This window comes from Equus quagga, chromosome 12 (genome assembly GCF_021613505.1).
Source record: "Equus quagga isolate Etosha38 chromosome 12, UCLA_HA_Equagga_1.0, whole genome shotgun sequence".
NCBI classification, from domain to species: Eukaryota; Metazoa; Chordata; class Mammalia; order Perissodactyla; family Equidae; genus Equus; species Equus quagga.
Window position 1 is genome coordinate 32754009 of NC_060278.1, and position 24245 is coordinate 32778253.

Below are 24245 nucleotides of genomic sequence, written 5' to 3' on the forward strand. Positions count from 1 at the left end.
TCAACATCCTTCACTGTTTTCTCCACCTATCTTTTGGGGCCCAGAAGTTTGTGCTTCCATCCATCATGGATAATATTGCTCATCTCTCTGTCATGTATTCTCAGTGTGACTAAGTTCTTTCTCTAGCCTTTGAGTGAGTAACTCCTGTTTGATTTATTCAAGTGGTATTTATTTCCTATTCTGTCCTCACAGTCTCCCTCCATGTTGACATTTGTCAGTACAATGGTGTTGCAGATACAGTATTCTTTCTTAAGTCTACTTGGTTTTGGAGATAATCAGGAACAGATCATATAGTCTCTTTATTTGGCGACATAATCTCTGGTGTACGTAGTGATCCCTTGTATAGCACTCTCATTTTATCTTTATTTGCATACACTCCAGGATTTGCCCTCCTGTGTGAATTTTTTTGAAGGTGAATATCACCTTCACACTGAAAATTACTTTCCTTCCCTTCTTAGCAGGTCATTTTCTTTTATATAGGTGAATCATTCTATAATAATGTTTTAATTATAAGTCATCCCTAAAACTCTTGGTGATTTTCTTTAATTTAATAGGCGTTACTGTATATCTTGATAAACCACAAAATACAAAAAACAAGAGGCTCATTATTATTATTATCATTATTATTATTCCTTTGGACATTGAAAAACCCATTTCTGCCCTTCTCTGTGTTATTTGTGTATTTATTTATTTATTTGTATTGAGCCATAATTGACATATAACATTATATTAGTTTCAGGTGTGTAATATAATGATTTGATATTTGTATATATTGCAAAATGATCACCACAATGTCCAGTTAATATCCATTACCACACAGTTATGAACGGTTTTTCTTACGATGAGAACTTTTGAGATCTACTCTTAGCAACTTTCAAATACGCAATACAGTGTTATTCATTACAGTTGCCATGCTGTGCATCACATCCCTATGACTTATTTATTTTATAAATGGAAGTTTGCACCTTTTGACCCCCTCACCTGTTTCATCTACACCCCGCACCTCTGGCAACCACTCATTTTTTTTATGTATCCTAATATGAAAATACGATGCATCTTTTTTTCGTTTTCTGGTGGAGGGTTCTTCCAGGTCAACACTGACCTGTGAACTTCTTGTTCAACCAAGTTAGTTAACACATGGGACCGTGAGCTTAATTGAAAGAATACGTGGTGTATGCAGAATATGTGCAGGATCGGACCTATATCATCACAACAGAGCACTGCTAAAAGGACATATGCATCTTCTAGTATTATCTGTCTTTTTTGTATATAGACACCTGGGAATATTTATATCGTTTCTAATTTCCTACCTAGTTACTTTCTAATGAGAATGATGATACCCACTGACTGTTGTTCCTATTTTTTGGTCATACCTGATATTTCCTGTTATCACACTTTTTTTTCAATTATTCGTTTTACCCCCTTCTTTTGGAGTTGAAAGTTTATTTGATCAAGTTATGCAATCTACGAAAAACCAAATCTTCCCTCGCCTCATGAATCACCCTTTATTTCTAGGTGAGGACTTCTCAGGTTAGTGTGCCAGTCACGTCCAGAAACTCAACTCCCACCCTGAGTTAGATGTACGTAGCCAGCCATTCAGTGCCCACATTTTCCCTTTCCTTCTCAAGCTCTAACGTTAACTTGAAAGAACCTGTGAAAATGCCACTTTCGCTTATGAGTCCTTCAGTTTTTCTCCTGAAAATTTACAGTCTGTGGAGCTACTTCCAAGATTGTTTATGTAAGTGTCCTTCATCCTTGTAGGATCTGAAGGACTATGTAGCCGTCAGCGCAGCTCCACGCATTGGAGGGCTATTTCATTCCAGGTGTCTTATGTTTCAGGAAGAGAGTGCCTCTGATTGCCATGCTGAGTTAGTATATAGTGACATCCTTCAGCAAGGGCAGCCTCACTTACCAGGACCTAACTAGTCTTTTTGCAGGTGCCTGCCTTCTATTATATTCAGACTCCAGACTGAATTCACCCCTTTAGTGGTGAGCTTTGTGTTTCTCATGCAGTAGAATCGAACATTTAGGGCCTGGTGTGGGCACTTCAGACTCTTTCTAGAATGTGAGAACTATTTCAATGGTTCTTAATTGGGGTCCCCAGAGCATCAGTGTCCCCTGGGAACTTGTTAGAAATGCAAAATTTGTGGCCCCACCCCAGATCTACTGATTCAGAAACTTTGGAGGTTGGGCCCAGCGATCTGTTTTAGCAAGTCCTCTGTTGATTGTAAAATGTGGGAACCACAGCACGATATTACACTGATTGAGGCAAGCTCCACGACTGTCAATTACCAGGTGACTCATTGCTTCCTAGGAATATGTTATTTTGGCAGAATCTTAGGACATTTGGGTGACCTCCATGAGATTTTGGCACATAGAGTATCACTGACACCTAATCTCAACCCCAGACTCTTGGATGCCCTTCAACAAAAAAGTCAGGACGGGGCCAGCCCCGTGGCCGAGTGGTTAAGTTCGCACGCACTGCTTCGGGTTTCGCCGGTTCCAATCCTGGGTATGGACATGGCACCACTCATCAAGCCATGCTGAGGTGGCATCCTCCACATAGCACAACCAGAAAGACCTACAACTAGAATATACAACTATGTACTGGGGGGTCTTTGGGGAGAAGAAGAAGAAAGAAAAAGAAAACCAGATTGGCAACAGATGTTAGCTCAGGTGCCAATCTTAAAAAAAAAAAAAAAAAAAAACAAACAGTAGGAGGGTGAGTTTTGTGTTTAACTGATTCCATTACTAGTTTAATTCCTTATGATTTTTTAACAGTGGGATAATACTCTTTATAATAGGTGGGTGACCTATAATTGATTAATTATTTGCACAAATATTTATTGAGCATGCATAGTGGATTAGTTACTGAGGATGCACCAGCTAACAAAAAAAAATTCCCTTCCCTTATGTAGCCCACATTCTGGTGGGAAACCCGTTAATAAATAGGATAAATCGGTATACTGTGTAACGTATCAGAAAGTTATAAGTGCTAATGACATTACAGAAAACAGGGAATGGGGATATGGACTGTCATGGGGTGATGTTTAACTTTTTCGACAGAGTGGCAAGGGAAGTCTTCATTGACTAGTTGATTTTTCAGTAAAGACCTGAAGAAAAGAGCTAGCTAGTCCTGATGGGGTGGGGTGGGCAGTAGGTCACGTAGGCTTTGTCATAACTCTAAGTGAGATGGGAACCATTACATGGTGTTGAGCAGAAGAATGACATGTTCTCATTTATGTTTTAGTAGGATCACCCTAGCTGCTGTGTTGTGAATAGATTCATGGTGGGCAAGGCTGAAGCAGGGAGCCCAGTTAGGAGGCTGTGGTTATAACCCAGATCATTGGTGATGGTGGCTTGGAGCACGGCAGTGGCAATTGGGGTGGCGAAGAGTGACAAAATTCAGAATATACTTTGAAGGAAGAGCCAACAAGATTTTCTGAAAGGCCAAATGTGGAGCATAAGATGACACTTAGAGCCTTTATCCTGAGTATACTGGAAGGATGGAATTTCCATTAACCGAGGTGGGGAAGAATGTTAGAGGAGTATGTTTGGAAGGTGGATGTCAGAAGCTCAGTTTCGGACATGCTAGGTTTGAGATGCTAGTTGAATGATCATCATTTTTCTTTTTTGTTGGAACATTCCCATCAGTAAACATGAAGTTATTTCTCTCAACTTATAAAAAAAATAAGACCCTCTCTTCACCCCATTGCTTTCCAGCTACTACACTATTTCTTTCTCCCCTTTACTGAAAAACTTTTCATCAGAGTTGCTGCTTTGAATTCTTTTTCTCCAACCTAATTAAACCCACTTCGGTAAGGCTTGTCTCTCACTATTCACCAAAACCACTCCTGTCAAGGTTACTTGTTATCTCCATGTTGCTAAAGTAAATGATCAATTTTCAATCCTCATCATAGTTGACCTATCTCAGTTGTGGATTTGATACAGTTGATCCCTCCCTCCTTCCTGTGAGATTTGCTTTTCATGATGTTCCGAACACCACGCTCACCTGGTTTTCCTCCTGCTTCTTGGATTATTCCTTTTTCATCTCCTCTGCCCCTCCTCATTTCCCGAATCTTTAAATGTTAGAATGACTCAAGGTTTAGTCCTTCTATTTTTTTTTTAATTAAGATTATGATAGTTTACAACCTTGTGAAATTTCAGTTGTACATTATTGTTAGTCATGTTGTGGGTACACCACTTCACCCTTTGTGCCCTCCCCCCATCCCCCCCTTTCCCCTGGTAACCACTGATCAGTTCTCCTTGTCTATATGTTAACTTCCACCTATGAGTGGAGTCATACAGAGTTCGTCTTTCTCTGTCTGGCTTATTTCGCTTAACAAAATACCCTCAGGTTCCATCCATGTTGATGCGAATGGGACGATTTTGTCCTTTTTTATGGCTGAGTAGTCCTTCTATTTTTCTATCTATACCTGGGGTTCCTAACCTCTGGGGAAGCCTATAGATTATTATGGACATCTTCTCAGAATAATGTTTATAAAAACTTAATATAAAGTAAGTTGCATTACAAGGAAAACTAGTTTTGAAGAATTATAATTGTCAAAATATTAAAAACAATATGGCAACATATTGCACATTTAATAATATTTGCTTCTTTAAATAATATTAAATAACGGGATCTAGCACCAGGTTTAATAACTACCATACTTTTCTTGGTTATGTAGGAAGCAAGTTCATTAGATAAGAATGAGGATGGGGGAAGAGGTGTTGAGATTTTAGAAGAGAGGAGAAAGTATGCAATAGCTATTTATGAGAGGGGGAGAGGAAATGAACTACAGAAATACAGTTATGTTTGCTGGGTAGTGTTATGGGACCATTTAAATCATGAAATTAAAGTGAAACAAGTCAGCATGGGAAGGTGGATAGTTGAATTTAACCAGGGTTGTGATGTAGTCACACATGTGAACAGGTGAGAGGAAGGCAAAGGAAATGAGGATACATATTATTAGAATGATACAATTATTGACTCTGGAATTTAAGCTGGATATAAAGCAGGAAAAGAGACCTGGGGGTGAATGAGGGGGCAGGATCAGTGGGTTGAAGGTTATGTTGGGGTTGAAGGATTGTTAGAGTAGAGCTACTGGGTTATGTTGTGGATGAAAAGTGGGACGTTTGGAGTTGGGAATACAGAGGACAACACCCATCATTTGTATATTTCTCTGTCGTGGCATGCATAGATTCCGACATAGAGGAAAGTAACATTTTTATGGCAGGGTTTACATTTTACAGGCTGAGGTACCTTATATGCCACTTTTAGTTCATGAGATACGGTTTGATTCTCCAAATAACATAAATTAATTTCAATTCAGGAAAATTCAATTGCAAAAAGTTAAAAACAGTATAGGATGGATAAGTGGCATTCACAGATGATCTTTCAGTTACACAAGAATTGAAGCTTCAGGCATTCTTTAGAAAGACTCACTATCAGTGCTTTCACGTGTTTGTCAGATGTTTAATAATCTGCACACACAGATTTTCAGCAGAGAAAATTAAAACAAAATTGTTAGGAACACAAAAGCAACAGAAGGTCAAAGAGAAATTAAGATGAAGCATTTTTGAAATCATAGTATAATCCAATAGAAAATTTGATTTGATTTACCAAAACAAATTTAAATCCAAAGTGTTTCCATTAAGCTTTCGTTAATACCGAAATGCCAAACCAGTTACTATAAATAGACAATGTGAAAGGCAACGTTCTTCTTACCTCCGGTCCCCAGGCATCTTCTAGTGGCAGGTGCTTGTTAAGTGTAGTCATCGACTTCCATGTCTGGGCTTCATTTAAACAACCACTCTGTCAAAAGATGTTACATATATATAACATACCAATTTACCCCTAAGTATTTAATATATTTTAATGTCATTGAAAATTACATATTTAAAACTTTTTCACTATTTAAGTGTTTGCTTATATATAGAGGAACAGTTGACTTTCACATATGGACCCTGTATGGAGAGAACTTCTTTTTTTTTTTATTATTTTTTTTATTGAGTTATTGATAGGTTACAATCTTGTGAAATTTCAATTGTACATTAATGTTTGTCAGTCATGTTGTAGGTGCACCACTTCACCCTTTGTGCCCACCCCCCACCCCACCTTTCCCCTGGTATCCACTAAACTGTTCTTGGTCCATAGTTTTAAATTCCTCATATGAGTGGAGTCATACACAGATTATCTTTCTCTTGCTGGCTTATTTCACTTAACATAATTCAACCCTGTATGGAGAGAACTTCTTAAACTCACGTATTCACTTTGTTTCACGTGAACAGTCAAGTAGTCTGTGAATATGACAGTTTTCTTTCTTTCTTTCCAGTCCTTACACATTTAACCTATTTTTATTGTTTATTGTTTGCCTCATTACAAAAATCAGAACAATGTTGTATTCTGATTTCAGAGAGAAGGCTTTCACATTTTCACTGCTAAGTATCATGTTTTCTATAGTTTTTTGGTATCTACATTTTATTAGTGTAGTTACTACCTATTTATAATTTTCTAAGATTTATTTTTAAAATAATGTTACATATGGAAAATTTTTTTAATCAAATGACTTTTCGTCAACTGTTACAATAATCTTATGCCTTTTCTTCCTTATTCTGTTAATACAGTGGATTCATTTGATTTTCAAATGATATCCCAATCTTTCATTTATGAAATAAATGAAACGATGTGTTATTTTTAAATATATTGCTGAGTTTGATTTGCTAATATTTTTTTCAGATGTTTTGTATCTATCGTCATGAGTCATATGGGCTTGTGATTCTCTTTTCTTTCCATGTCCTCCGCAGGTCCGCCTCAATTCACAAAGTTAGTTGGAAAGTGCTCCCTCCACCCTAATACTCTGGAAGAGTTTTTATAAGGCTGAAGGAAAATTTTCCTTAAATGTTTGGTAGACTTCATCAGGAAAGCCATCTGGGATTAGTTTTCTAATTGTCTTGGAATACAAGAAACTTTGGTAAGTTGTGTTTTTCAAGACATGTGTCTATTTTATCCATTTGTCCCTTGTCAAATTTGTTGATATAAATTTGTTTATAGTATCATGTATTATCTCAGGAATCAATGCTGGTAATTTCTAAAGAGGCTTCATCATGATGGGGGGCCTCAAGGGCAGAAAGCCCCACGTAGGGCTGGGAGTGCAGTGTGGTGAATGGGAGTGGTAAGGCCTTTCTGCCGTGGCCTGCAAAGTGCAAGGGCCAAACAAGGGAGTTCACGTGGAGGGCAAGATCTGCCAGTCCCGGAGGATGGAGCTGGTCGAATGATGCAAACAAGTCAAGATGCAGCCTAGAGAGTGTCCAGATGATTTACCACAAATGTGATGAATGTCCAAAAGCCAAAGGCAGACCCGTAAATAATCAAACATTAAATACAGCGTGGAGAGAAAAGAAAATATTCACCTATAATTACGTCATCCTACTATAAACATTATCTTATTTTTCCTGATCCCTTAAGTGTGTTTTATATGACATGGCTTCTTTCTTCATAAGTGAATTTTAGTAGTCATAGAATTAATATAGAGAGAATATGTTTTTTTCTACCCACAGCTGACTGGTTCTATTTTGTTTAGATAATTTACATACAGATTTAACATAGAAAGACATGTCTAATCGCATGCTAAATTCTTTTTAAATTCAAAGATGCCATACCTTCTTCATAGTGTTGTTAAAGGTGTAGTCGTCCCTGCCGTGTATTTCCCACACTATGAAATTTACTCCAACATCTTCAACAAAGCCGTTGTCATCGTATCTGAAAGAAGCAGCAAACACAAAAATAATAGTTTAGTGTAGAATAGAGGGGTTAAGAGCTCCAGCTTTTGAATCAGATGGGCTTAGATTTAAATCCTGTCTTTATCCCTTAACAGCTTTGTGACCCTGGGGGAGTTACTTAAACTTCAAACCCCATTTTTCTCACCTGTACAATAATAACAATACCTACTGTGTAGGTTTCCTCCAGCTCTCAGAACAAGCCTAATGGTAAGGAAGCAGAAATCTGCACTCTTTAAACAGCTGGAACCGTAAGTTCTCTTCACTTTGATAGGAACCATATACTGGTAAGGTGAAGGAAGCTGAGGCACAGCCGTCGCGGCTGGTAGCAGAGAGAAGGATGGAAGGAAGTGACGAGTGGAGGAAGGGCCAACCAAGGATCCCCTGGTGTCATTTAATTGACAAATATTTGTTGAGTGCCTGTTATGTACCAGAGAATTAAACCACAGAATTCCTAGGATGACAACTGAGCTGCTGCTGATCTCCCGGGAGGAACCAGGTGGAAGAGGCGGCCGAGTGTCAAAGGATCAGCAGCATCAGTCAGTGTTGAGCTGGGGCTGAGAAGCAGAAGTTGTCATGAGCTCCCTGGAGTGACGGTCATGCACAGCCATGCTCAGAGAACACATGGTGACTTCTGCCACCAGCAGACACCAGCAGACAGTCCAGCATGGAGAGGGAGCCCGCTTCCCTGATGCAGGACTGGAGGCAAAAGCCCTATTGAGCTTTACCACAAACTCAGTGAGTTTTAAAAGAGATGTGTTACTTCAAATTGTTAAGAATCTTTTCTTTTCTGCTACTGTATGAGAATAGGGGCTTGAGACAAGGGCTAAAGTTCAGTTACTGATAAAGCCATACCTTTGCGCATCAGAGCTTGTGACTGTTTTTTTTTTTTTAATATTGGCACCTGAGCAAACAGGTGTTGCCAATCTTCTTCTTCTTTTTTTTTTTTCGCTTTTTCTCCCCAAATCCCCCCAGTACATAGCTGTACACTTTACTTGTGGGTCTTTCTAGTTGTGGCATGTGGGATGCCCCCTCAACATGGCCTGATGAGCGGTGCCATGTCCGCGCCCAGGATCCCCACTGGTGAAACCCTAGGCCACCACAGCTGAGCGCGCAAACTTAACCACTCGGCCATGGGGCCAGCCCCTTTGTGACTGTTTTAAAAATGGTTACATGTCTTCCTTCTCCATCAGTTATTGCCCACTTTTCTGAATGAAATTGTCCCTGCACCCCTGGGATGGAAATTTCACTTAGGACCTGGCTCTCAGACCGGCTGCCTCAGTGTCTGGTATATTTTTTTGATTCTTTTTCTTGTCTCTTTGTCTATTCATCAAGAATAACAGATCCTGGACAGTGATGGGGTTCAGCGCAGGCCTCCCCAGGATGTGCCACTTTGGCAGGTGGGATATTTTGAGCTGAAGGCAATCGAGACGCTGTGGGCTCAAGAGGAACTTTTACCTCCACCTTAAAGAATTCAAATTAAGGGCGTGGCCCAGAAGGAAAGTTATTACCAGAAGTAAATTTTTATGACCTATCTGTAGGGCAGGGCAAACATTTAATTATCGAACATCTGCTCTTCTCACTGTCTCGTGAATTGCCCTCCTCCCCTCTGAAGCCCCAGGCCCCTCTCCCATTCCTTGGCTCAAGATGGCATAAATACCTCATTTTACCTTTCTATCTCCGAACCTCTCATGTATTGGGGTCTCTGATTCTCTCATGTGTGTGGGGTTCCCATATGTACGTAGTAAGTTGGGTTTTCTCCTTTTGTCTTATTACATTTTAATTATTCGACCAGCCATTAGAACCAAGAGGAGCGGGGGGAGAATTTCCCTTCTCCCCCAACAGCATCTCTTTATGCACTGCCCAGATCTCTGCCTGACTTAGAAGTCATTCTGCCTGGCTTTGCAGTCTTCTACAACTTGCTGCCACCCACTACTGGCTATGAAGAACAGTTACTGTCCCATTCTCGCAAACCAGGCAGAAAGGTTCTTTTAATTGACTTCATAATAGTTTACATCATTGTGAAATTTCAGTTGTACATTATTTCTTGTCTGTCACCACATAAGTGCTCCCCTTCACCTTCTGTACCCATCCTCCAACCCCCTTCCCCTGGTAACCGCTGAACTGTTTTCTTTGTCCCAGTACTTGTTTATATTCCACATATGACTGAAATCATCTGGTGCTTGTCTTTCTCAGACTGGCTTATTTTGCTTAGCATAATTCCCTCTAGGTCCTTCCATGTTATTGCAAATGGGATGGTTTTGTCTTTTGTTTCTGGCTGAGTAGTATTCCATTGTATATATATATATACCTCATCTTCTTTATCCAGTCATCAGAGATGGGCACTCGGATAGTTTCCGTGTCTTGGCTGTTGTGAATAGTGCTGCGATGAACATAGGGGTGCATATGTTACTTTGGATTGTTGATTTCAAGTTGTTTGGGTAGATACCTACTAGTGGGATAGCTGGGTCATATGGTAGTTCTATTTTTAGTTTTTTGAGGAATCTCCATACTGTTTTCCATAGTGGCTGCACCAGTTTGCATTCCTACCAGCAGTGGATGAGGGTTCCCTTCTCTCCACACCCTCTCCAATATCTGCTATTTTTAGTCTTAGTGATTATAGCCACTTTAGCAGGAGTAAGGTGGTATCTTAGTGTCGTTTTGATTTGTATTTCCCTGATGATTAGTGATGTTGAACATCTTTTCATGTGTTTATTGGCCATCTGTATATCTTCTTTAGAAAAACGTTTGTTCACATCCTCTGCCTATTTTTTGATCAGGCTGTTTGTTTTTTTGTTGTTCAGTGTGTGTGTGAGTTCCTTATATATTATGGAGATTAACCCCTTGTCAGATATATGCTTTGCAAATATTTTCTCCCAATTGGTCAGTTGTCTTTTTGTTTTGATCCTAGTTTCTTTTGCCTTGTAGAAGCTCTTTAGTCTGATGAAGTCCCACTTGTTTATTTTTTCTTCTGTTTGCCTTGTCTGAGAAGACGTGGCATTCAAAAAGATCCTTTTAAGTTCGATGTCAAAGAGTGTACTACCTATATTATCTTCCAGGAGTTTTATGATTTCAGGACTTATCTGCAAGTCTTTGATCCATTTTGAGTTTATTTTGTGTATGACATGAGATAATGGTCTACTTTCATTCTTTTGCATATGGCTGTCCAGTTTTCCCAACACCATTTATTGAAAAGAGTATCTTTTCTCCATTGTATGTTCTCGGCACCTTTGTTGAAGATTAGCTGTCCATAGATGTGTGGTTTTATTTCTGGGGTTTCAGTTCTGTTCCATTGATCTGTGTGCCTGTTTTTGTACCAGTACCGTGCTGTTTTGATCACTATGGCTTTGTAGTACATTTTGAAGTCAGGGGTTGTGATGCCTCCAGCTTTGTTTTTTTTTCTCAGGATTGCTTTAGCAATTCGGGGTCTTTGGTTGCCCCATATGAATTTTAGGATTCTTTGTTCTATTTCCGTGAAGAATGTCATTGGGATTCTGATTGAGATTGCATTGAATCTGCAGATTGCATTAGGTAGTGCGGACATTTTAACTCTGTTTATTCTTTCAATCCATGTGCATGGAATCTTTCCATCTTTTTATCTCATCATCTATTTCTTTCAATAATGTCTTATAGTTTTCATTGTATAGGTCCTTCACCTCCTTGGTTAAATTTATTCCTAGATATTTTATTCTTTTTGTTGCGACTATAAATAGAATTATATTCTTGAGTTCTCTTTCTATAAGTTCATTATTAGAATATAGGAATGCAACTGATTTTCCTTTTTTTGAGGAAGATTAACCCTGAGCTAACATCTGCTGCCAATCCTCCTCTTTTTGCTGAGGAAGACTGGTACTGAGCTAACATTCATGCCCATCTTCCTCTACTTTTTTTATGTGAGACGGCTGCCACAGCATGGCTTGACAAGAAGTGCTATGTCCGCACCCGGAATCTGAACCAGTGAACCCCAGGCAGCTGAAGCGGAATGTGCAAACTTAACCACTGCACCACCAGGCTGGCCCTGAAATGCAACTGATTTTTTTAAGTTGATTTTGTACCCTGCAACTTTACTGTAGTTGTTAATTATTTCTAATAGTTTTCTGATGGATTCTTTAGGGTTTTCTATATATAAGATCATGTCATCTGCAAACAGCAAGAGTTTTACTTCTTCACTCCCTGTTTGGATTCCCTTTATTCCTTTCTCTTGCCTAATTGCTCTGGCCAAAAACTCTTGTACCATGTTGAATAAAAGTGGTGAGAGTGGGCATCCATGTCTTGTTCCTGTTCTCAGAGGGATAGTGTACAGCTTTTCCCCATTTAGTATGATGTTGGCTGTGGGTTTGTCATATATGGCCTTCATTATGTTGAGGTAATTTCCTTCTATGCCCATTTTGTTGAGAATTTTTATAAATGAATGTTTCATCTTATCAAATGCTTTCTCTGTACCTACTGAGATGATCACGTGGTTTTTATTCCTCAATTTGTTGATGTGATGTATCACATTGATTGATTTGCATATGTTGAACCATCCCTGTGTCCCTGGTATAAATCCCACTTGTTCATGATGTTTGATCTTTTTGATGTATTGCTGTATTTGAGTTGCCAATATTTTGTTGAGGATTTTTGCATCTATGTTCATCAGCGATATTTCCCTGTAGTTTTCCTTTTTTTGTATTGTCCTTGTCAGGCTTCAGTATCAGAGTGATATTGGCCTTGTACAATGTGTTAGGAAGCATTCCATCTTCCCAGATATTTTGGAATAGCTTGAGAAAGATAGGTATTAAATTCTTTCTGAAAATTTGGTAGAATTCTCCAGGGAAGCCGTCTGGTCCTGGGCTTTTATTTTTTGGGATGCTTTTCATTACTGTTTCAATCTCTTTACTTGTGATTGGTCTATTCAGATTATCTATTTCTTCTTGATTCAGCTTTGGGAAGTTGTAAGAGTCTAAGAATTTATCCATTTCTTCTAGACTGTCCATTTTGTTGGCATATAGCTTTTGATAGTATTCTCTATAATCCTTCGTATTTCTGTGGTATCCGTTGTTATTTCTCCTCTTTCATTTTTAAGTTTATTTATCTGAGCTTTCTCTCCTTTTTTCTTTGTAAGTCTGGCTAGGGGTTTGTCAATTTTATTTATCTTCTCAAAGAACCAGCTCTTTGTTTCATTGATCCTTTCTGCTGCCTTTTTTTGTTTCAATAGTATTCATTTCTGCTCTGATTTTTATTACTTCCTCTTCTGCTGACTTTGGACTTCATTTGTTCTTCTTTTCTATTTCAGTTAGGTGTAGTTTGAGATTGCTTATTTGGGTTTTTTCATGTTTGTTAAGGTGAGCTTGTATTGCAATGAATTTCCCTCTTAGTACCACTTTTGCTGCATCCCATGAGTGGTATGGTATGTTTTCATTTTCATTTGTCTCAAGATATTTTTTGATCTCTCCTTTAATTTCTTCAATGATCCATTGGTTGTTCAATAGCATGTTGTTTAGTGTCCAAATCTTTCTTCCTTTCTCAGCTTTTTTCTTGTAATTAATTTCTAGCTTCATAGCATTGTGATTGGAAAAGATGCTTGTTATTTCAATCTTCTTAAATTTATTGAGGCTTGCCTTGTTTCCAAACCTATGGTCTATTCTTGAGAATGTTCCATGCTTACTTGAGAAGAATGTGTATTCTGCTGTTTTTGGATGGAGTGTTCTATATATGGCTATTAAGTCCAAGTAGTCTAGCTTTTCATTTAATTTCACTGTTTCCTTGTTGATTTTCTGCCTGGATGATCTATCCATTGATGTGAGTGGAGTGTTGAGGTCCCCTACTATTATTGTGGTGTTGTTAATATCTCCTTTTAGGTTTGTTAATTGTTGCTTTATGTACTTTGGTGCTCCTGTGTTGGGTGCATAGATATTTATAAATGTTATTTCTTCTTGATGGACTGTCCCTTTAATCATAATATACTGCTCCTTTTTGTCTCTCTTTACCTGTCTTATCTTGAAGTCTACTTTGTCTGATATAAGTATTGCAACACCTGCTTTCTTTTGTTTGCCATTAGCTTGGAGTATCATCTTCCATCCCTTCACTCTGAGCCTGTGTTTGTTGTTGGCGCTGAGATGTGTTTCCTGGAGGCAGCATATTGTTGGGTCTTGTTCTTTAATTCATCTCACCACTCCATGTCTTTTTATTGGACAATTCAAGCTATTTACATTTAGGGTGATTATTGCTATATGAGGGCTTAATGCTCCCATTTTATCACTCATTTTCCAGTGCTCTTCCCTTTCCTTTGTTTCTTGTCCTGTGTATCTTGGTCTACCAATCGAGTTATGTAGTTTTTAATGTGGTGTTTCTTTGTTTTCTCATCTATTATTTGTGTCTCTGTTCTGCTGTTTTGTTTAGTGGTTACCATGAGGTTTGTATTCAAAATCTCGTGGATAAGATAGTCCCTTTTCTGATGGCCTCTTATTTCCTTAGACTAAACCGATTCAGTCCCTTTCCTCTTCCCCTCCTAAGTTGTTTTTCTCCCATCTTATTCCACTTGTGTTGTGAGTTTGTGGTTAAAATGACAAGATTATCTTTGTTTTTCATGTTTTCCTTCCCTGTATCTTCAAAGTTATACTTGAGTATTTGCTAACCTGTTCTGATGTGTACAATTTTCTGATTTTGCCTACCTATTTATCTCTGTACTCCATGCTTTGTAACCCCTTTCTCCCTTTTTTTCAGTTATGAAGGCCTTCTTGAGGGTTTCTTGTGTGTGTGTCGGGGGAAGGGGTGGGTGGCTATGAACTCTCTTAGTTTTGGTTTGTCTGGGAAAGTTTTTATTTCTCCATCATATCTGAAGGATATTTTCACTGGATAGAGTTTTCTTGGCTGAAAGTTTATGTCCTTCAAAGATTTGAATATGTCATTCCAGTCTCTCCTAGCCTGTAAGGTTTCTGCAGAGAAATCCACTGAAAGCTTAATAGGGGTTCCTTTGTAGGTTATTTTCTTCTGCCTTTCTACTGCCCTTAGTAGCTTTTCTTTGTCATTGACTTTTGTCAGTTTCACTACTATATGCCTTGCAGTAGGTCTTTTTACTTTGACATATTTAGGAGATCTGGTAGTCTCTTCCAGTTTGATTTCGACCTCCTTCCCCAGGTTTGGGAAGTTCTCTGCTATTATTTCTTTGAACAAGCTTTCTGCTCCATTCTCCTTCTCTTCTCCTTCTGTAATACCTATAATTCTTACGTTGCATTTCCTAATTGAGTTGGCTATTTCTCAGAGACTTTCTTCGTTTCTTTTTAGTCTTAGTTCTCTCTCCTCCTCTATCTGGAGCATTTCAACATGTCTATCTTTGATTGTGCTGATATGCTCCTCTATGATGTCCACTCAAGCATTCAGGGAATCCATATTTTGTTTTATTTCTTCCATTGTGTCTTTCATCTCTAATATTTCTGATTGGTTCTTCTTTATAGTTTCAATCTCTTTTGTGAAGTAGCTCCTGAACTTGTTGAATTGTTTCTCTACATTCTCTTTTAACTCATTGAGTTTTTTGATGATAGCTATTTTGAATTATCTGTCATTTAGATTACATATTTCTGTGTCCTCAGGACTGATTTCTGGGTACTTGTCATTTTCTCTCTGGTGTGGAGATTTAATATAATTTTTGATACTGCTAGAGGGCATGGCTCTGTTTTTGTGCATCGTGGTATTATTTGGTCACAGTTACCACATATCACCACTGAGTAGGGTTCAAGAGCTGCGTATTCTGAGCCCTCTGCATTCCACCAAGATCCCTGGCACTGGAGCCAGCGCTGGGTGGGTGAGGGGAGGGGTGCTTTCTTCTGTGTGCTCTTGGAGTTTTCTTTCTCTGCTCTCCCTATCTGCTCTCCTGGGGTGTTGGCTTGATGAGGTCACCCCTGTGTTATTTTTCACCTTGGTAGGGGCTTTCCCATAGGCTGCAAGGGCCCTCAGGGATCCTTGATGTTCCTGCTAATGAGTGTCCCCTCCTTCCTGCCTTCCCTCTTGGAGGCCACCTGCTGTCCCAGATCATAGTCTTTAGGGGAGGGAGTGGAGTTTTCTCTTACCCCATTCCACCTCCTCCGAGGGGAGCTCCAGCCTCTCTGCCCTCTGTCATATGGCTGCATGGGTCTCTCAGATGTCTTTTGTGTTGTGTGGATGTCCTCTGTTGGAGTAGGAATGTCTTTTTCATTGTATGGTGGAGATCACCAGGAAAGCTCACTCTGCCATGCTGCTGACGTCACTCCAGCAGAAAATTTTTAAGTGTCAGAAAGTGGTATCTGAGAAGCTATTTTATTTCCATCTTAATTAGGTTTTAGAAATCAGAAGGAGATGAACTCAGGTGTGACTAACTAGGGATTGGAATACTGGTGTTTGACTTCTTTCTTGGCATGGGAGGAGGGTCATAGAGAACTCTAAGCTCTCATGAGATCTCCGGACCCTCCCCACGGGAAAATGCATATGTTGTGTGGGCACACACACCATTTTGTACGCAGCTTTAGAGCTTCAGCAAAGCTCTAATTCTAGGAGCTTTGGAAGGTGCAGCATGTTTGATTGCATCTTCTGAAAGCCATCAGATTCTTGAATTATTAAGAACTAGTTCCAAGGCCATACATTTTAATAAAAAAGATCTTAATTGAACTCTGAGCTGCTGTCTTTTGACACTCATAAAAGCAGTAAGCTACAGTGTCATCTACTGGCAATTAGGATAAATTGCATGACTCACACTTTCTGGGTTAATAATAATCTTTGATAATGTTGTATTTAATTCATTGAGAATATGGGACAAAAATAGTTGCCTGTGTAAACATGGCTTATTTTTCTTAATGTAAGATATAATACTAATTAAACTTAAGAAATTCAGAAATGTCTCCAGTTGGCAACTACCCTACAGTTTGTAACCTCCCCCCATGGCAGTTAGTTTCTGAATTGTGATGCTTTAATATCTGAGGCCTTGCTTATCCTGGAGGGACTGCCCCTCCCAGCGTTAATTAATTCCTGGAGACAGTAAACAACTATCCCAGGAGTGCCTTTCATGTGAGCCAACCAATCCAGAGCCCATACCCCCAACCACCCCCTTTATGAGCTCTCACAACCTCGGCCACTATCCACCTGCCCTAATCACTCAGAGCCAGGGACTAGACAAGTAGGGACAGCTCTTATGCCCAGAGCCCACTGAGATTATTCAAAATGGCCATTCTAAGCCTGCTTATCCTGCCTTATCCATTCCTTCCTGCAGAAAATGCAATAAAGCCTCTTGCCTCATTTTCCCCCCTCCCTCTGCCTCCTGACTGACCCTGGTGCTTCTCCATGTGGCCCTGCATGGCATGCTGTGCTTACTGTTTCTAGGGATCTGTACGCATAATAAACTTCTTCCTTCATGACAGTCATTTCCATGTCTGTGTGTCTTACCCTATCTGATTACAGCAAATGCTGAGTACCCCTAAAACACCCATAATCCCTGTTCCTGAACTCCCTGCGTCATAGTAGAGCCATTATGTCTCACTGTTTCCTCTGGGGTTGCTTCTGTGGCACCAAATTCAAGTTTGGGATGGGTTGTCATGCGAGTTGAGAAAGCAAAGAGGCAGCTGGTGTGACTTATACTCCCAGCTGATCATACTTGCTTCATTCTTATTAGTGTTTGATGGTGAGTCTGTTATTGTCCTTTTGTCTGTAAAATTCTGCCCACCCTTCTTCCTGAGCCACCCTCTATAAAGGTAATGCATATATTGTAATCTAGAGACCTAGACTAATTTCCTAGTGCCCGCCCTGTCTGCCTGTTTCTCGGAGCTTAATTAGCTAGCACCCAAATTCCCTCTGATAAATACTTAATTGAATACCCAGTTATCAACTATGTATTGCTATAATTCAATTGAACTGGGCACTGAACCTTATTGATCTGACTGTCCTTCTGTAGTTAGCCTCTAATATTTGGTTGATTATCCTCAAAGAATTGGAGGCAACAAACTTTATCAAGTGATTCCTGGTAGCAGAGATACAAATAAGTTACTTCTGGAAAAAGTGCTGCCACAGCAGTCTACTCTTTGACCCCAGCCTCTTCCATCTTTCACATGTCTTCTCCTCTGTCTCTTGACCTCCTAGAGACTCTTTGTCCACTGATTGCTCCCTGCTTTCTGACTACACTGCAGTTTCCTCCTAGCCTTTCTTCCTTCCCTACTCAGCCCAATCTCATGGTTGATCATCTGACCCCTCTTTCACTAGCATCCTAGATATACTCAACTATTCCCCTTGCATTCAACATCAAACCCAAACCTTGGATGTTGCAACATGCCTTCTTCATTCATGCACACACAACTCCAGAAAGTCAGCATCTGTGGGGATTTGACCCACTCACAGTATCTTACCTCAAGTGTGCCTTTGTGTTGTCCAGTAATCTTTTTACCGGTCCTTAGCTGGGCTCTCTCACGTTACCCTCAGTGACCTCAGACATCCTCCTCAAAGTCCCTCCTCAACCTTTCCCTTCTCTCAGTTTACAGATGGCCCTCCTTCCTACTTCATGTAAGTAAATTGAGGCTATGAGACATGACCTTTTTCAATCCTGCATTGCTATTTCCACATCACATACACTCACATTCATTCATTTTTACTCCTTCACCTGAGTCTCAGAGGATAAAGTGTTCTTCCCCTTTCAACCTTTCCACCTGGGCCTTTGATCCTCTTCCCCAGTTTTCTTCATGGATCTTGCTACTATAGCTTATTTTATTTTAATTAGGAAATATTTCAAATATGTAGAAAAACACAGAGAATAAAGTGAAAATTGTTGTATGTCATTTCCATCCAGGCTTTATACTGTACTTGTACATAAATCATATATGGTGTTCCTCTATGGATTTGAAAATATAGATATGTGATCTCATATTGTAAGTTTCTTCCAGCAACTTTTTTTCCCACTCATTGTTGGGTTTTGAGGTGGATCCATAGAGATTTCTAGTCTCTTGATCTCTGTTTTCCCCATCAGCATCTTCCTCCTGACCTCTCTTCCTTCCCTACCTAACCTCATGGTTGATCGTCTGATTCCCTCTTACAAGCATCCTAGTTCATTCATTTCAACTGCTGTATATTATTCCATTGTCTAAGTATACAATGTATTCATCCAAATGTTCACCATATTTTACTGTAATTAAAAAAATCTGTAGGTAAAAGACACCATAAACAAGCATTTCAACCACTTTTCTTTTTCGCATTGTTTATAATGTCTTTTAGTTACAGATTTTTTTATTGTTGTAAAATATATATAACATAAAAGTTACCATTTTAACCATTTTTAAATGTTCAGTGGCATTAAGCATAATTACATTGTCATGCTATCATTACCACCATCCATCTCTATAACTCTTCATCTTGCAAAATGGAAGCTTTATACCCATTAAATGGTAACTACCCATTCCCCTTGTCCCCCAGCCCCTGGCAACCACCATTCTACTTTCTGTCTACAAATTTGATTCCTCTGGCTACCTCATATAAATGGAATCATACAATATTTGTCTTTTTGTGAGTGGCACATTTTACTAGCATAATGTCTTCAAGGTTCATCCATGCGTAGCATGTGTCAGAATTTCCTTCCTTTTTAAACTGAGTAATATTCCACTGTATGTATGTACCACATTTTGTTTATCCATCTTTCTGTCAGTGGACACTTATGTGGCTTCCACATTTTGACTATTGTGAATAATGTTGCTGTGAACATGATGTACAAATGTCTGTTTGAGTCTCTACTTTCAGTTCTTTTGAGAGTATACCCAGAAGTGGAATTGCTCGATTAGATGGTAATTCTATGTTTAAGTTGATAGTTAACTTGATAGTTCTTTTTTCCTTCAACATTTAAAAATGTTGTTCTATTGTCACCTGGTCTCTACTGTTTCTGATGAAAAGTTAGCTGTCATTCTTGTCTTCATTCCCGTGACTGTAATGTCTTTTTTCTGTCCAGCTGCTTTTAGGGATTTCTCTTTATCTTTAGTTTTCAGCATTTTGTTTGTGTTGTGCCTAGGAATGATGTTTTTGAGCTTCTTGGATAATATTTTTCACCAACTTTGGGTAAATTTCAGTCAATATTTCTTCAAAAAATATTTCTCTCCTGTTTTTTTCTCTCCTCCAATTGTATTTCCATTAGACTGCTTGATATTGTCCCACAGGTCATTGAAGCAGTGAATTAAATTTTTTTTCTCTATGGTACAGTTGGGATAATTTCCACTGAATTATCTTTAGTTTCACTAATCCTTTTATCTGTTTAGCACAATTTGGTATTAAGTCTATCGTATGAATTTTTATTTTTAAATTTCAGGTGCTGTATTTTTTTTTATTCTAGCATTCTTATTTGTTTTTTTCAATAGTTAGCATTTCTCCATGGAGATTCCCCATCTGTTCACCCATTCTCTACACTTTTCCTGTGACTCTTTTAACATTTACACTCGCTGTATTAAAGTGCTTCCAGCCAGGGTCTGGATCATCTGTAGTCTGCTGCTATTGACTGCCTTTTATTGATTATGGATCATTTTCCTGCTTCTTTTGATGTCTATTAATTTTTAATTTTGTACTGTATAATTTAAAATTATACATTGTTGAAACTTTGAGTTTTGTTATTTTCCTCTGAAGAGTGTTTGTTGTTGTTCTTGTTCTGGCAGGAAGACAAATCACTGATGGCTCTCTCCCATCCTGTTAAGTCTTAATTTTAGGACTTGTAGGGATTTTAAAATTTTTAGTTTTTCCCTTAATCCTAGGGCATAGCATTTTGTCCTTGGCTTACTTACCAGAAATCACCCTTTTGGTTTCAACAGAAAGTCTAAGGTATTTTTCAACACCTTCTAAGTTGGTGGGACTTGGACTCCACACTTTTTCTCTCAAAACAGGTAGTGCTTGAAATCTGTGCTTCCTCTCCCTTCAGATTCACGGTTCAAGAGTTAGCCAAGAATTTGAGGAAAACATTTTCTGCATTTTCCTTGCACCCTTATATGAATCTCTTCTTTCCAGGATTTTTCATCTAAATTTACAGTTGCTTTGGCAGTCCCAAACGTCAATGTCTGTTTCTTAAGTCCAGTAGGACTGCCACTTTCTGTTAAAGCCTTGTTCCCTCATACCCTGCCAAAAACTGGGAAGTGAAATCAGAGGACAAACTTAATTAGAAATTTTCTCTCCTTTCAAGGATCATGTCTTTTGCAGTTTTTGGTGTCCAAGGTATTTAAATAATTATTTATTACATTTTGTCAAGAGTGTATGTAATTGTCATTGGGCAGAATGCATGTCAAATAAAAGCTACTTTGCCATTTCTAGAACTTCAATTATGGAAGATATTTGTCTTACTATTTTCAGGCCATTGCTTTTCTATATAAAATTTAGGACCTGCTTGCCAAATTCTGCAAAAACCCTGATGGATTTTTTATTGGAATTGCATTGAATTCATGGCTATATTAGAGGAGAATGATGCATTTATAATATGGCATTTCTCTATCAAAACATATGATACTGTTCTTTAATTATCACAGTACTCTTTTATGTCTTTTAATAATGTTTTAAAATTTTTGCCATAAATGTCTTATACATCTTTTATTAAATCTATTCTTACTTTATTTCATTTTTTCCATTGTGAATGGAATAATTTTTCCATTCTATTCTAGTTTACTTAGCATTTACTGATGTACAGAGACTTTTATTTATTGTATATTGATTTTGAATTTAGCAAACTTGCTGAACATTCTTCTGAGGTCTAACAGTTATTGGCAATTTTTCTCATAAACTACATATACCTAGATTTCATTAAAAAATGCATTTGGTCAGGGAATAGGGGTGCAATTGGACCTCCCAGATACCCAATAGCTCTTTCTGATCACTCATAACTATTTTTAATATCACAAAATTGCTATTGACTTCCAATTATATATCTCTAGCTCAGGTTATGTGAACTTCAGATGCTTCAATTTAACGTTTTATTGGAATTTCCTTCTGGATTTTACACAGACTCCTCAAATCCAAGATATCTAAAACTCAACTAGTGATCTTCTCCCTTAAGCCTACCCTTTATTTTCTGTTTTCTATTATAATGGATGGTATTACTATTTGTCCAGGTTGGGGAAGTCATAAACATAAAATTCATGAGTTCATTCACCAAATATGTATTGGTTGCTTACTACGTGCTAGGCAATGTTCTAGATGTGGGAAGATATAGCAGCAAACTAAACAGAAGAAAAGCTCTTTTCTGTAGCTTACATTACAGTAGAGGAGGAAAGACAATAAACAAGCTAAATAAGTAAAATGAACAAAAAAGACAGGTGAGGTGTGAAAGTGGTGCAGAGAGAGTTTGTAATTTTAAACACAACAATCAGCATAGGCCTCACTGAGAAAGTGACATTTGAACAAAGACTTGAAGGAGGTGAGAGAACAAACTAAATGAACATCTAGGCACTGCACTGCAGGCACAGAAAACAGCAAGTGCAATGGACCTGAGGTGGGCATACGCTTGGCTTCCTTGAGGAACAGCAAGGAGGCCATGTGAATAGAGTGGATTGAGTGAGGTGAAGCTCAACGGGAGAAAGGTAACAGGGACAGCGATCACATGGAGCCCTTTAAGTCATTGTGAGGACTTGGCTTTTACTCAGTGATATGGGTTTGAGCTTAGGAGTGATGTGCTCTAACTTTGTTTTAAATGATTCACTATTACTGCTATACAAATGCAAGAGTGGAAGCAGGGAGACCAACAAAAAGGCTATTGTAATAATTGAAGTGAGTAATAATAGCTTAGATCAGGGTGGTAGCAGTTCAAGTGGTGACAGTCAGCTTCTATATGTATTTTGAAGATAGAGCCAAAAGGATTTGCTGATGGATTGAATGTAGGGGATAAGAGAAAGAAGAGTCAGGTGTGAGTTCAAAGTTTTGACCCAACAACCAGAGGATGGGATTGGAATCATCGAAGTGGGCAAAGGTATTGATGGAGCAGGTTTGGAGGGGAAGATCAGGAGTTTGGTTTTGGACAGGTTAAGTTTGCTACATCTATTTAGTATCTAAATGGAAAAGTGATATATCTATTCAACATCTAAGTGAATTTGTGGGCCTGGAGTTCAGAATTTTAGCAGACACTGTTAGTGCTCACCAAATATCCTTATGCCTGTTTACATTTTCTAACTCACTGTGGAATTAGACTGGGGCTGTGGCATTAGGTTCCAGATAACAGGATGTGGATAGAAGTGATGTAAACCACTTCTAGGGCAGACCCTTTAAGACGTCCCACACAATCCTCCAGTCTTCTTCCACTTTTCTTTTTTCACAGTGGTAACCTAGGAGGCCACGTCCAGATGATACAGCTATGATATATCTCGGACTGTGACAGGAAAAGAGTTAAGCACTGAGGTATTAGGGTTTATTTGTTATGGCAGCATAGCCTAACCATCTTTGACCAATACAAGGTGAGATATTCAGACTGGAGATAGAGTTTTGGAATTTATCAGTATCTTGAGACATTCAGGTCTACGAGACTGGGTGACATCACTAAAAGAGCAAGTTGAGGTGGTGAAAAGAAAAAAAAGCATTGGGTCATTCTTGCATTAAGAGGTCATGAAGAAAAGGATAAACTAAGAAATTAAAGAGGAGAGGGGCCACCCAGTGGTCGAGTGGTTAAGTTTGTACACTCCGCTTCAGCGGCCCAGGATTTCACTGGTTTGGTCAGATCCCTGGTGCAGACAAGGCAATGCTCATCAGGCCATGCTGAGGCGGCATCCCACATGCCACAACCAGAAGCACCTACAACTAGAATATACAACTATGTACTGGCAGACTTTGGGGAGAAGAAGAAGAAGAAAGAAAGATTGGCAACAGATGTTAGCTCAGGTGCCAATCTTAAAAAAAAAGAAAGAAAGAAAAAAGAAAGAAATTAAAGAGGAGCTACCAGTGACGTAGCAGGAAAAGTAGGAGAATGTGTTATCTTGGAAGCCAAATGAAGAAAATATTTCAAGTAGGAGGGAATGATCAACTTCATCAATTCTTGTTAATGAGATCAAGTAAGGTGAGACCTGAGAATTGACCATTGGGTTTAGCAATATGGAGGCCATTGGTCATGCTGGCCAGTTGTGCCAGTGGAGTAGTGGGGGTACAACCTTGACTGAGAGGGATTTGGGAGAGAATAGGAGAGGAATTGGTGACAGTGAGGATAGTAGCTAAAGGGGCAGCAGGTCAAGAGAGGGATTTTGTTTTGGTGAGGGAAAGCACTGCATATTTGTGTGATGATCCAGTAGAGAGGGAAAAGTTGATGATGTTGGGGAGAGAAGGGAGAACTCCAGGAGCAATGTTCTTGTTTTTTATGTTTTGTTTTTTTTTGAGTAAGATTAGCCCTGAGCGGACATCCACTGCTAATCCTCCTCGTTTTGTGGAGGGAGATTGGCCCTGAGCTAACATCTGTGCCTATCTTCTTCTACTTTATATGTGGGACACCTGTCACAGTATGGCTTGATAAGCAGTGTGTAGGTCCGCACCTGGGATCC

General features: G+C 38.9%; 1 protein-coding gene across 1 annotated transcript in view; it reads right to left on the minus strand.

The window, feature by feature from the left end:
• Positions 1–24245, minus strand: part of CATSPERE (catsper channel auxiliary subunit epsilon) — a 253986-nt gene that overhangs the window by 18509 nt on the left and 211232 nt on the right. The window contains exons 18-19 of the mRNA XM_046678004.1: positions 7663–7762; positions 5729–5815 (exon numbers count right to left, since the gene is read on the minus strand). Of these exons, the coding sequence (XP_046533960.1) occupies positions 5729–5815; positions 7663–7762 (187 nt within the window). The remainder of the gene's footprint in view (positions 1–5728; positions 5816–7662; positions 7763–24245) is intronic.